The 14360-nt window shown below is 43.5% G+C and overlaps 1 protein-coding gene across 1 annotated transcript in view; it reads left to right on the forward strand.

Moving 5' to 3' along the window:
* Window positions 1-783: 783 nt before the first annotated feature.
* Window positions 784-14360, forward strand: part of SNX14 (sorting nexin 14) — a 52581-nt gene continuing 39004 nt past the window's right edge. Inside the window, exons 1-6 of the mRNA XM_084261213.1 lie at window positions 784-983; window positions 1164-1284; window positions 2097-2173; window positions 2286-2364; window positions 8675-8718; window positions 13894-13981. Coding sequence (XP_084117339.1) covers window positions 844-983; window positions 1164-1284; window positions 2097-2173; window positions 2286-2364; window positions 8675-8718; window positions 13894-13981 — 549 coding nt within the window. The 5' untranslated portion in view covers window positions 784-843. The remainder of the gene's footprint in view (window positions 984-1163; window positions 1285-2096; window positions 2174-2285; window positions 2365-8674; window positions 8719-13893; window positions 13982-14360) is intronic.

A 14360-nucleotide genomic window follows, 5' to 3' on the forward strand; every position in this document is an offset into this window, starting at 1 on the left:
GAGCATTTAATCAGCTGTAGCAGGCTCTGGCTGCTCGGCGCTGGGAGCCCCTGTTGTCCAGAGCCGAAGTATTTATAGCTAGGCGAGCTTTCTGTCATCAGAGCGCTGCTATTTGCGGGGCTTAGCACAGTATGTTACACAGCAGCGCTCCAAATGCCACCCGGGCGCGTCACCGGAGAGCTGCTGGGAGGGTCCTTCCGGGCGCTTCCCCCAGCTCCGGCCGTGTCCGACCCGGCTGGGGAGCTCTCGCTCCTCCTCCGCTCTCCCCTCCGAGAAGCGCCAGCTGCGCCCTGCCTTACCGCCGCTTCACCCCGCCGGCGATCGCCAACGCCCCGGGACGCTGTGGCGGGGCCGGCGGGAGCCGGGCTCTTCCCCCCCCTCTCCCCGCAGCACGGCTGAGGCTCCCACGGGGACCTCCAGGCACTCCGAGGCTGAGGTTCGCCGCGGGTCAGGGCCCCGCCCACGCCCCACTCTGTCCCGGCCGCCTCAGCGCTGCCGATGCGGGGGGAGCGCGATGCCCGCCACCCCCCCGCTGCGGCGCCGGGGCAGGGAGGGAAGGAAGGAAGGGCGGGAGCGCCCGGCCCGCTAGCCGCACCGCGCCGTCGTTCCGCAGGGCCAGGAGCGCCTCACCCACCTCCCACCGCAGCCACGTCGGGCTGCAGCCCCCCCACCTCCAACAACATGGCGGCGGCTGCCAGCCCTGCCCCGCTTCCCCTCCTCCCTTCTACCCCGCGGCCGGCGTCACGTGGCCGCCGTCACGTGGCTGCGGGACCGGAAGCGGCTGGGCCCGGCGTCCCCCCTGCCGCGGCTGCCGTGCCGGCCCCGCGCGGGGCAGCGGGGGCCATGGGCTGGCTGCGGGCGGCCGGGCAGTGGCTGCGGCAGCGGGCGAGGGGCGCCGAGGCGCTGCGGGAGACCTGCCGGCAGTACCCGCTCTTCTGCTGCCTCCTCCTGGGGCTGGGCGCTGCTACCCTCCTCCTCAACCGGTAACCGGGCCCGGCCGGGAGGGCTGTTGCGGGGGGCTGGGCCGGGCCGGGAGGGATGAGGCTGGGGGGGGGGGTGCTGGGCCGGGCCGGGCCCCCCCCCGCCTCAGCCCTCCCGGCCCCGCCCGCTGTGGCACCGCTACCTTGCCAGTCAGTGATGTTTCCTTCCTGTTTACTTCTAAGGTACCTTCGCGTTTTAATGGTCTTCTGGTCGTTTGTGGCCGGTGTTGTCACCTTCTACTGTTCGCTGGGACCCGATTCCCTCTTGCCCAACGTTCTCTTTACAATAAAATACAAACCCAAGGTAAATAAGCCTGTCGAGGCTGTGCTCGCTCTGAAATCAATAAGAGTTTATACGGGGTAGGGATTGTCCTGTAATTGTAGCTCCCTTCAGGGATGTTGCGTGTCTGTACAGCCCACACCTGGCGATTGGTTACAGATACACAGAGGGTGAGGCTTTGGGTTTGTCATGCATCGAACCTGTGCCTGGCTGTAATGCCCCTTGTTGGGAGGGTTTGTGGATGTTGTTGTCTGCTCTGCTTATTGCTCGTTTTCAGCATCTGAGTAGCAAGTAGTTGAGAAATAGCATACTTGTAGTGTCCTTTATTGAGCCTTTTTTCTTTTCTGAAGATGGTCTTTGTTTGTCAAGCCAGTGCTAAGCCATCTTTGCTGACTGCAGTCAAACTCCTTGAGGTGGTACTGCAATTTGGAGAAAAAAATCCCAAAGGAAGCTGCTGTTTTCTCACTGAAAATGGTTTAATGTAGAACTTCTTAGAACAAAACCCACTACAACTATAATAGTTTGTAAAGCAAGTTTTGTAGAGGAAACAGCTGCTCTGTTATTAGACCAGCTGATGTGTGGAGAGATGACTGGAGATGTGAAAGGGTATCTATCTCCTCAGACTTTGTTTGAGTGGAAGCAATTTCTCTGGTTGCTTCAGTTTCTCATACCATGCCTTGTTATCTTGTTTCCCTGCTGGGAGAACAGCTTTGTCTTTGTGCTGTTCAGTTCCCTGTAACCCTGTACTCTAAAAGGAAATTTGCAAATGTGTCAATATATGAAGAGAGTCATTATTTTGAAGAATGTAAACTTGTCCAAATGTCTTGTTCTCTTAGCAGTTAGAATTGCCGGAGCTCTTTCCCCATGGTCACAGTTGTGCTGTATGTGGCAAGGTCAAATGCAAGAGGCACAGGTAAACTAAATTTGTGGCACGGGTCAGCTTAGTATTTCTTATGTTTGGCATGCAGTAGCAGGGAACTTTCAATAAAATACTGTTACATTTACTTTTACATCCTCTCCTACAGACCTACTTTGCTGCTGGAAAACTATCAGCCGTGGCTGGATCTGAAGGTGCCTTCCAAGGTTGATGCATCACTCTCAGAGGTAATTGCTGCTTTGTTTCTTTAGTGCATTGGAGTTCAGTGAATTTTTATTACATAGCTCTTAGGCTCTGTTACTTCTGGTTCAGTAGATGGTTCAGATGTACTTGCTGCCCATGTATGTCAACTTGTTCCTGTACAAGTCAAATCAAAAGAATATATGCTGGGAGCAAAGAGGTGAGACAGCCTACTTGTTAATAGTGTGACTGTTCCTGTAGTAGCGTGCCTAGAACATAGAATTATCTGTGTAAATTGGGAAGGATATAGGGAAGAACAGGTATAACTGGCCATGTGCCATTCTCAAAAAGTTAAGGGTTGCAGCCTGCTTAGTTTGTTGAAGTGGAATTTTAAAAAATTGAGTGCACCCTCTGCAAGCGTGCCAGTGACAGCCAAGTGGTGCGTTTGACATGCAGGAGGGAAGGGATCCTATCCAGGGGAACCTCGACAGGCTGGAGAGATGGGCCCTGTGTGAACCACTGTATTCTGGGCTGCATCAAAATAAGCGTGACCAGCAGGTCAAGGGAGGTGATTGTTCCCCTCTGCTATGGTGAGAACCTACCTGGAGTGCTGTGTCCAGCTCTGGGGTGCCCAGTACAAGAAAGACATGGAATGGTTAGAGCAAGTCCAGAGGAGGGCTAGGAAGACGATCAGAGGGCTGGAGCACCTCTCCTATGAGGACAGACTGGGAGAGTTGGGCTGTTCAGCCCAAAGAGGAGAAGGTTCTGTGGAGACCTTACTGCAGCCTTCCAGTACCTGAAGGGGCCTACAGGAAAGCTGGAGAGGGGATGCTCACAGGGGCACGTAGGGATAAGATATGGGGTCGCAGCTTTAAACTAAAAGAGGGTAGATTTAGATCAGATGTAAAGAAGAAATTGTTCCCCATGGTGGGGGTGGTGAGGCCCTGGCACAGGCTGCCCAGAGCAGCTGTGGCTGCCCCCTCCCTGGCGGTGTTCAAGGCTTTGGGCAGCCTGGTCTATGCAGGGTGTTGGAACTAGGTGATGTTTGAGGTCCCTTCCAGCCCAAACCATTCTGTGATTTGGTCCAACTACATCATTTCTGCAATGAAGATGATAATGTTATGGTAGCTGTTTAAAATCAGACAAAGCTGTAACAAAATCTGTCTGAAAAGGAATCAGTGGAGAATAATAGCATAGATACTTTTTTTAATTTGACTGTAAACCAGGAATTTTGTTTTGGTTTCTTTTCTCTTTAAAAAGAGCTATCCAAAGAGCAATTTTTCCTTGTTTGGTTGTGCCTTTTTTTGGGTCTTTTGTACCGTTTTAAAGTTAGGAAACCATGTAAACCCACCTGTAGCTTAATCTCTATTTATTTAGAATTCCAGCTTTGGAATTCTGAGATAGGTGGTTGAACAATTGGCATATCTGCAGCGAGAAGATTCTTCATGCCAGTCTCATAATTAACAGTGTGGTGCATGAAGCCAAAGCTGCATGCATTTATGGTATGAGCTACCACAGGAGTTCAGCTGTGCACAATGCTGTCCTGGGCACAGCCTGCAGCAAGGCTGCCAAAAGAATGAAAAGCATAAGTGAAGAGAGGGATGGACAGCTGAGGAATGTTTTTAAACCCCCCCCCCCACAGATAACAACTTGTTGACTTCCTTTAGTTTAATGTAGTAGTTTCCTCCACAATTTCAGAAACAAACATTTGTTGTTTTAAAATTACTTAATCTATGGGGTTTTTAGGTAAGTTTAGGCTCAAGTATATTGTAATAACTATATTGCTGAATATAATGTATTTTGGGTTATTTTTTTAACATTTTTTATAATAATAGAATGTAAAATAAATGCTTTTATCAATATAATATTTTTAGAATTTGAGGAAGCAAATACCCTGTGGCAGTGTCCAAAAGGATGTGGTAGATGCTAAACAACTGGAAACTTTCCCATTTAGCTTACAACATGCTAAAAAAGTTCTTTGTGGTATGTTGTTCATAAAAGATGGGAGTAGGTTCCACAGTTATCTCCCAGGACTGACTTGAAAATGTGTTGCTATGGGTTGGCATTTTACATTTGAGCCCTGTTGCTGTGGCTCTGCTTTTACCACAGTGGTGTGGGCTTTTTCAGTTTGATTACTCTTTCTTTTTTTTTTCCTTTTGTTTTACCAGGCTGGCATGTCCCTGGCTCTGCTTTATTTAGCAGTGCAGATGTGGCTTTTGTATATCCATGTCATGTTTCTCATTCCTTTTTTTCCCCACCCCCCCTTTGTGTGCTGAACTAGAGGGAAGCGTCAGACCCAAGTTCTGCGCCTTCCCGGGACACAGGCATCATCTCTGAAGGACCCAAACAAGCCTTTTGCTTGACCCCCCACTTCCACCTGCCTACAATAGTATTTGGAATGAGAAATCTCATTGCATTGCTCCCCAGTACAGCTCTTGTGTACTGGTTAAAAGGGTAGCAGGGGTTTGGTCCGCACCGTGTTCCTCTTGATCATCCGCTCTGCAGATGCAGCACGTCATGCATGCCTGGAATTGGATAGCCTGCTTCGGGTTGGAATGAGAGACTGCTCTTATGTTCTTCTGTGGGATAGTTGTAGATTGCAGGGAAGCTGATACAGTGAGAGCTGAATTAAGATTAATGAGATTCTAAAGGAGCGCAGAGCGCAGCCTGCTTCTGAAAAGCAGATTCTTCAAATACTTGGAGTAATTCTGGGATTTTTTTTTTTTTTTTTATTCTGGATTAGTTTTTCTGGTTCTTCCTTTGCAGGTTAAAGAATGTTGGCCATGTTCTCATTTCCAAATGTTTCTAATTTGAATCAGTTGTATCGTCTTTAAGCCTGTGCTTTTGAGTGCTTACAGAATAATTGAGTACACACTCAAATCAGAAGAAATCCAAGTTTTTCTCACAAGTGTGGGTTTTTCTGTCATGGATGGTGATGGCAATGTGTCTCACTTTGCAAATCCTTAATCTTTTTCAGACTTGTTTTGATTATCTTGCTGCTGTACTTGGCTTAGAACAATGAGAAAAACCTGTGCTTGAACTTTCCTTCCCCCTTCACCTATGTTTATTATTATAGTTGAACTTTAAACTGTCTCAGCCATGCATCTATCAATATTTGATAGTTTGGGCTGTGTCCTGCACACAAAGATAGTTCTGTGACCTAAGTGGGATTTTACTTCCAGTTTCTAATCCATTATGGTTTATGTTGGTTTCCCCAATATTTTCTTTCTTTTTTAATTAGGATGTCCTGTCTGTTGGTTGGTTTTATACTGTATATAATTTCAGGTGCTACAGGTTGTATAAAGGAGAATTTATTTCTATTATTCAGTTAATGAACTCAGCTTCTTACCTATGGTCTCATTTTGCAAGTCAAATCTGTGAAAAGCTGCTCAGCTGCTCTTGAAAGGCATCATGAAAGAAATGCCTTAGTGGATCAACATGCTGTCTGCTGATGTCTCTTTCTTTTTTCTTCTTTAAAAGTAAGGAATGGGCAAATGCATGAAAAGGTCTATCAGTTACTGTCTGAACGTGCTCTTTGCCAGTCCCTGACTCTTGCAAGCAGTACAGTGGCCTGCATGATTTCTTACTGGGAATCTCTTGTTCTACCCTCAGGAAGTGGTCTCAGCTACCTAGCTGTGCTGTCTTTTAAGGCTTTTAAAATTGCCTTTGTGGTTTACTCATCAAATCCTTGATCCTTCCCAGTGACCTGCTGCTGAATCCCTTCTCGCTAGCTTTACAGTTCTTTCTCCTGCCAACTGGGGTCTGTCCTGTGGCAGTCTGCAGAAACCTTGTCTTGGCAGCAGATTGCACTGTTGTAGTATGTGCTGGAAAACTTCTCTTGGGTTTTTCTTCAGCTGTTGCTTATGTTGCTACCTGCTGCATTCGGCTTTGCACTGGTGGTCTCCTTCCAGTTCAGTACTGCTCACGCGTAGTCAGACCAGTCATCTTGCAAAATGCTTGGAAAATAGGTAGACTTTAAATGAAGTGACTCATCATTTGTATTCAAAATTGGAGGATAAGACAAGGAAACTGCTTATCATTAGCTGTCATTCTGTGGGATGTCCTACCTACTCTGTTGCCACGTGTACGTAGTGTGAGCAATTAAGTTCGAGTAATATTGTTGGTGTGGCTAGAATAGAGGTGGGTACACACGTCCTGCTTCCTTACTGCGTTACGCAAGTGCAGTGGATGATGTGACAAACTGTTTTCTGACTCACAGAATCACACTGTGATACACTCTGTAAGGCTCATAGGATTCATGGGGAAATCCATATGGACTGTATGCCTCGAACTGGCAGTCAGTTCCCTGTTACTCCTTGGTCATATAACAGTTTTAAGATGTATTACTGCTATGGCACATAGGGGTAGGAGGAAAGACTTTAATAACTTTGTATGGCCCACTTCTCAGACATCTAAAGGTACCCCAAACTGGAGAGCAGCATCCCTTCAGAGAGGGGGTGAAGGAAAAAAATTTCTCCTTTACCCTTAAAAAAACGAAGGGAGGAAAATCACTGGAATGGAACAACTGGAGAAGATAAGAGTATCTTACCAACTTTGAGTGGGCGATATTCTTAGTCATGAGGACAGAAAAAGAGCATTCATCAGCCACTCAAGTCTGAAGAATTGAGAAGAATTAAAAAGGCTGCGGTGTGCATTTTACTGAGGGTGCTTTTATAGTTGTGAGCAGAGCAGAGGCATATAGTGCCCTAAAGACAGTATAAATTTAGCAACTCTTGAATTCTTGCACTGCATACAGCGTGAATGAGTGCAGCAGCTCATCTCATAAGAAGAGCAATACGAGGCTCATAAATGACACTTGTACATCAGCTGTTCCATTCAGCTTTCCCTTCAAACACATTTTACAGTTTTCTTTGAACAGAGTGGCTGCTTCTGCAAAACCTTTCCTCCTGTAGAGTATGGCACAGCAGCCTCACAGAGCAACACGCTGTTCTTACTTCGTTGGTCAGCATAGATGCTGCTGGGTACAAACTGGTCCCTGAAGCAGCAATTCAGATGAAGGGATAGGTTGCCCCAGGAGAAGGTAGTGTGGAGTATATCTTAATTATAGTGAAGGAAGAGAAAACTCAATAAAATGTCATACTTCCTTCTCCTTACTCATGGGGTTTTTTTTGTTTGTGTGTGTGGTTGGGTTTGTTTTGGTTTGATTTTTCCTTGGCAATGTCTGACATACCCCCTGCCCAAGTTTTCTTTTCACTAGTAGGGTGCAAGGACTGCAATAGTTAATTAACACCTTTCTGGTATAGAAAAGGCAACCACAAGCTTTATTTTTGTGGAACAGGTTTGATTGAAAGGGTGGAAAAGATTTTCACATGGAGATCCATGAAGGTTGGGTATGTGGAGGCTAGGAAACAGGAGGGAGAAGGCTGTGAGGAGGCATGTAGGATAAGGACATTGGGAAGTGCTCTGGCTGGGACTTCAGGAGATGGCTGGACTGTAAGGCAGACCTGGAAAGCTGTGGTGCAAGATGTGGAGAAAGGAGAATGGCTTTCCTAGGAATTGTTTTGTAGGATTCTTCCTTTGCTTTCTTTGTGAGGGGTGAACGTACAGGATTGACTGTCCCACTCTGAGGGTGGGGGAGAGCTGGAGGATAGAGATGTGAATGTGGCATAGGTAGCTGTGCCTGTGGGACACTTCACACTACATCAGAAAAGAATGGGACTGATCTGAAAAATTCAGGAAGTGCTGTTTGAGATAAGATGACATTTTTTCATAGTGTTTGTCTAACAGAGTGGCCACAGCACTGTGCTTCGTGGTGTCAATAATACCAGTGGCAGCTGTTTCACATTGATCAGATCCCCTTCATCAAATATCAGGTCTCATAAATATTTGAAGGGTGGATGTCAAGAGGATGGGACCAGGCTCTTCTCAGTGGTGCCCAGTGACACGACAAGGACCAACAGGCACAAACTGGAACACATGAAGTTCTGTCAGAACATGAGAAAAACTTCACTCTGATGGTGACGGAGCACTGGCACAGGCTGCCCAGAGAGGCTGTGGAGTCTCAGCTCTGGAGATACTCAGAACCCACCTGGATACAAATCTCTGCAGCCTGCTCTGTGTGATCGTGCTTTAGCAGGGGGGTTGGACTGGATGATCTCCAGAGGTCCCTTCCAACCCCTGCTGTTCTGGGATTCTGTGAAACCATTGCTTTGTTGCTGTCTGATTATTATGCAGAATGATTGATCTTGCAGTAGGATCACAGGGGGCACATTTGTATGTTAAACAGTGATGTATGAATTATATTCTATGAGTTTTGGAAGGTGTTTGTGTTTTTAACTCTTCTAACAAGGTTTTATGTCAACTATTTTGTAATGTGGTTATCTTTGTTCTGCACAGGTGCTTGAGTTGGTGCTGGAAAACTTTATTTATCCATGGTACAGGTACGGACTTTACCTGAAAGTTACTACTTGGATTATCATGAATATTTGTCAAATGGTTTAAGAAATAGTCACCTGAAAATAAACACTCCTGTTTCTTTAGTAAAATATGAGGCATACTTTTAAGTGCTGCAGTTTCATTGTTTTATTCTCATAGCAGCATAGTGGTTCTGAAATTTGTATTATTCAATACAAATTATTTTTTGATCGAATAATAAAATTCAGACTATTCTTTTTCATTAAAGAATTTCAAGATTATTCTTTCAGATTATTCTTTTTTTGTACGTTAAATTTCTAAAAGCTCCTACTTGGAAGTACAAATAGCTCAATTCAAACATTTCCAGGTTAGAAACATACTGATCTCCCATATTGATTTATAAATATTTTTAGATTTTTTTAAAAACAAAAACTCCACTCTTGGTTAACATAGAAAAGGTATTTTGAATATGTTGTGTCCACCTTTTTTCAGAATATCTGGTTATTTGCTCAGGTTTAAGGCTATCAGTGGTTATGCTGAGTTGAACAGAGTAGTATTGTAACTTGAAAATAGCATATAAAGAAAAGACTGGCTAATTCCTTTTTTTCCTGTTTTTTTCTTCATACCTTTATAAAGTAGTTAGTGCTTCAGAGTACTTTTTAAGAAGATACTAAAAATATTTTTAGTCAGTCATGCTGGCATTAGTGTTAAGACAATATCTTGCCTTAATTCTGAATTTGACATTTTCATTGGAAGGGAATGCTCTGGTTTGTGGTAAACCCCTTTTTTTTCCCCCCTCCCTCCTTTAATTCGACACTGTTTTTTGTTTGTCTCTCTGGGATCTAAAGTCGTCCTGGAAGACTTCTTTACCTGATAGTTTTTAATTGTGACCGATACCTGGAAGTCTCACATCTTTGTGTGATGAATACACTGAAGTCTGTAACTAACTTGCGTGTGCGAACAGCAGAGGGAGCTGTAGCACCGTGTATTTGGGAACGGTCAAGTTGAAAAGCTCAAGGGTTTTAACTTCCAGACTGAGAAAACACGAGCGTGTTCCATTGGGCTGTTTGATGGAGTAACAAATGTAAGAGAAACATCTTCTGTATTTCATTAGTTGAAATTAGATAGGGTTTTTTTGGCTGGTGGAAGGTATCTTCAGTGTCTTTGTTCTGGACTGACAAGAAAACTTGGATTCCACATGTTAATTACATCCCTGACAGCCAAGACGGTGGAAATCTGGAATGTGTTGTATGGGGGGGATAATAATATGCATAGTTAGAAGTGCAGTGTGAAATAGACTTGGTATGGAGCCAGCCAGCCTAGATTCTGCTATATCTTGCCCTCAGTGAGTTGTGTAGATGTTCCTGCACCTCTGGATTTTGAACCAGCTCCGTAAGCTGGCGCAGTGCTGATCAGACCTTGGAGCTCTCCGTGAACCCGAGTTCAGTGAGCCGTGGTGCAGTGGTACTGAAAGGCTTACTGCTTTCAGCTTAACAGTTGTAATGTCAGGTCTGGTGTCATTCCCCCTAGACATTCAGGCGATTTTGGGCTTTCCTGCGTTCCAGTAACAGTCATGGGGGGGGCCGAAGTGCGTGTGTGGCTGTTTCAGCTCTGTCATGTCGAGCGTTTTAGCTCTGACTTTCCCCACTTTGGTGTACCTACACTGTATAGCTCAGCTCAGCCTGGAGAAGGGACTCATGCATTCATGAAATGTTTTTTTCTGAGCTAACAAACCTCACTGACCTGTGGATAATTCTTACCAGAGCCAAATCAAAAGCCTCTTATTCAAGCTATCCTTATTTAGCAGCGTGGATAACCACCAGCAGGCAATTCAGACTTTCTAGAGTAACGTGATAAAACACTTAACTGCTTTCCCTCATAGAAAAGTCTGGGCATAATTTCTTACAGTAGCTGCTCCCCTTTCAAGTGAACAGTACTTGAGCAGAAGCTATTATTTTTTAATTATTATTGTTTTTATTTTTTGTGCCCAGCTAGCTGATGCTGCCTTACAGCACCTTGTGTTCTCTGGACAGTAGAGAGGTAGAATAACATATCTCACTCTGAAGTCTGGGCAGTGTAACACTTACCAGAAATCTATGCCACAAGATAAAATGCTGATTTTATTGCTCAGGGAATAAAGTGCCAGAAACAGTGTGTTTTATGTTTGTTTTGTTAATGAACTGTGTAAGAATTTGTAATATTTTATTAGTGGGTTAAAATTTAGAGACAGGCATCTTGGATGTTTTGCCTTTAGAGGCAAAACATTTGGATCAGTTTAAGGGAATAAAGTTTAATACTTAATTTAGTGAACTCTACTGAAATAGATAGCTATTCCTGTGTACACTTTTTGTTTGGTATTTTTCAAAGTATTTATACTGGTTATATTTAAATATTTGTGTGTTAAGGGGCTGGGGTTTTTTTCAAGTCTATGAGAAGAATAGAGCATAGTTGTAAGCAATCTAAATTTGCAGAGCTACAAAACACTGTTCTGCATCTACTGCTTATGCTGTATGCTAAGCAGTAAAACTATATAATATCTTGCTTATATTAACCTCTTTTTAAATAGGAGAATTTAAAGTTTGAATGAGTCACGTTTTACTTAGTGAATTTTATTGGTCATTGATGCTACTTCAACTCCAGTTCTCTCAGGTTAGATTAGATTCCAGTAATGACCATGTTTTTGTGATACATAGTATGAAGACATTTTTCTTTAGTGACTGAAGCAAGTGTTTTCACATATGGATCTCTCTCCTATTTCAAATGCTAGTAATGCAAGAAAAAAATCAGGATTGTTGTTGAGCTACAAACCATAGCTTTACAGTTTTATCAGCTTGCAGCTTTTTTCTTCATCTCTTTGTTAAGAGTTGGCTGATTTTTGCAAGAATAATTGCCACGTGGTGGTGGGAGAAATCACTTTGGTATTTGTACATGGTTTTCATTTATCAGTAGATCCCCTAAGACTTCACATGCAACAGCACTTGGGTGTATCTCTTTTGAGGCATTGGACTCAGGAACTGTTTACAATTAACAGACGGAGCCTTTCTCTTTTAGCAGATCCCTCTGTTAAATTGACAGTTGTGTGTTTAAGTTTTTCCTCAAATTCTGGGAAAGTGCAGCCAGTTTTAAAAATGTTTCCAAGCAAGTTACTTGGCCTTCACGTGGTGTCACTAGACGTTTGAGATTTTACCGGTTCTTGATGGGGTTTTTTCCACCAGCCTTCGTTCTGCTGGTGATTGCAAGAATGTCTCTGCAAACCTAGGGTGCACTGTGCAAGTACGTGGCATGAAGTGATGTCCAAGCAGAAGTAGCCAAGATGCTGGTTATCCAGGTGTCAATAATTTGGACTTCGTGGTCCATATTACCTCAGGCACTTTGTCGCCTGTGAGATGCTAGTAATACAGCCATTCACTGTGTTTGCTGATCCTTTGGCTTCCATCGACATTGTGGGTATTTGCTAACCGTATTGTTTCCAAAATGTCAGCTGCTGATCTGAAAACAAACTGAGCCTTCCCCTGCAGTATTCTTATCTGCTTATGATTAGCTGCTGGAGGATGGTTGTATTCCTCATGCCAGGCTGCTTTCTTTGAGGTGCTTTTCCATGCAAGTAGTTGCCTACTTTGACCGTCAGGTCAGCAGAGTCTGTCCCTAGCAGTTCATTTTAAACATGTGCTTGAGTGCTGTATAACCCAGGCTAACATTGCTTTTAAAAACTGGATGCTGAGTAACGTAAAGTGATGTTACTGGCATGTTATTTTTCAAATATATTGTTACTGTTTTTAATGTGCTTTTAATTTTTTTTTTAAATGCAAATAAAACGTACATTTACTACACAGGCAAACTCATTTGTTACCCAAAACTGTGATGGGTTTTACATGTCATTAGCTAAAGCAGGATGTAACTCTCTGTTGTGTTATTACTCAGCTATTATAATATAGTTTTATCTCCAGTCATATTCAAATGTCCATGTATGCCTAAATGCTAGTAGATTTTTATTACTTCTCTTGCATTTTATGGAATGCCATTACCCTGGTCTCTTTTCACTCAGCTTAGTTGCAGTTTTTCCCTCTAAGATGTAGTGTTTTTCCCATTTATGTTAAATTTTCAAAGAAAGATATGGAGTTAGGTATTTTCTTCCTGAATTAAATGTAAGTATTTTTGCCATGGTTTTTCACCGAACATATTTCATCGCAGCAGATGGAAACCAGCAAGCCAGATAAAACGTTTAGATGCTATTTTGCCATAGTGATTTGGGAATCTGTGTAAATTCCTCTTTATTTCTTCGTTTCCAAGCAGAAACCAGGTTAGATAATCTCCATTATGTGTCAAGCAGTTATAGGTTGAGATTCTTGTTTTCTTTGTGATTGATGGTTTCACATTTCATGCTATGTCAAAAGTAGACCAACTTTTGGAAGAAACAAGTTATGTCATTTTCTGTTTCCTGTGCTATGCTTTCTTTTCTCTTCTAGGAAATGGCAATTTCTGTTTAGACCAGAAAAAAGTCCAATAGTATATTTAAAAAAGAGAATAGTGTGGTATTGAATGGTACCTAGGTATTTGAACTTGTTGAAAAAATACCAGTGAAAGTTTTCTGTTGAAAGAGATTGAGCTGAACTACAAGGGATGTACCTATTTCATTAAAAGCTACATAAGCTACCAGGTTTATAATAAAACTTAAACAGAAGAGGTTAACAAGGCCCGATTTGTGCTAAAGCAGAAAGAAAAGATTTGTAATCTTGGAGTGTAGAAGGTCTTACACTATTCAGTGTGGAGAATCCAGTTTTGACTAGGTTAACTGCGGTATGTGCTCACAGGACTCCTCTTCCAAAGGTGTTGCTGACACCGATGCAATTTCACTTCATGCCACTGAACTAGGAAGCGTTCACATATGTGGAAACCTAAGTTAGGTTTTGCTCTGTCAGAATTGCAGACAGTATATTAGAGCAGGAATCATTTCAATTTACTGATATGTTCCTCCTGCCATTGTTGTGTGTGCAGGCACAGTGGGAGTGCTGTGTATTTTACTCCAACAGCAGACTGCTTGCTGCCCGCACTTGGTAGCTTTCATTTCAACTAATGCCAGTTCGGTTGTCAACCTTCAGTGTTCTTATTCCAGCTTTTAGTAGTGCCAGATGTGTTGTGGCTTAATTAAATAAATGTATTTTATTCTGTTTCCTTCCATGACGTGCTTTGCAACGCTGCAGAAACATTACTGATGATGAATCCTCGGTGGATGAGCTGAGGGGCACGCTGCGGTTTTTTGCATCTGTGTTAGTTCGGAGAATTCACAAGGTAGGGTAACTTACTGTGGCTTAAAGTTGATTTTTCTGTCAGAAATAACTACTATGCATCTGTAGCAAGTTCTTTAATTTCATGTTTTTTACGTGATGATTTCAGTCAGCCTCACAGAGAATGTAGGCAGTTTTCATCTAAGTTTCTTCATTGCCTTTGTTCGGAGCTTATTCTGTTCCTGCTTATGAACCATCCATGCAAATTCATCACTGGAAGTGTTCAACACCAGGTTGGATGGGGCTTTGAGCAGCCTGGTCTAGTGAAAGATGTCCCCATGGCAGGCTGTTTGACTAGGTGGTCTTTGAAGAGCCCTTGCAGCCCAAACCATTCTATAATTCCATGGTTCTTGCAAATGGATATATTTTTTATAGCCGTGCAA

Source organism: Gallinula chloropus, assembly GCF_964237585.1.
Source record: "Gallinula chloropus genome assembly, chromosome: 3".
NCBI lineage: Eukaryota > Metazoa > Chordata > Aves > Gruiformes > Rallidae > Gallinula > Gallinula chloropus.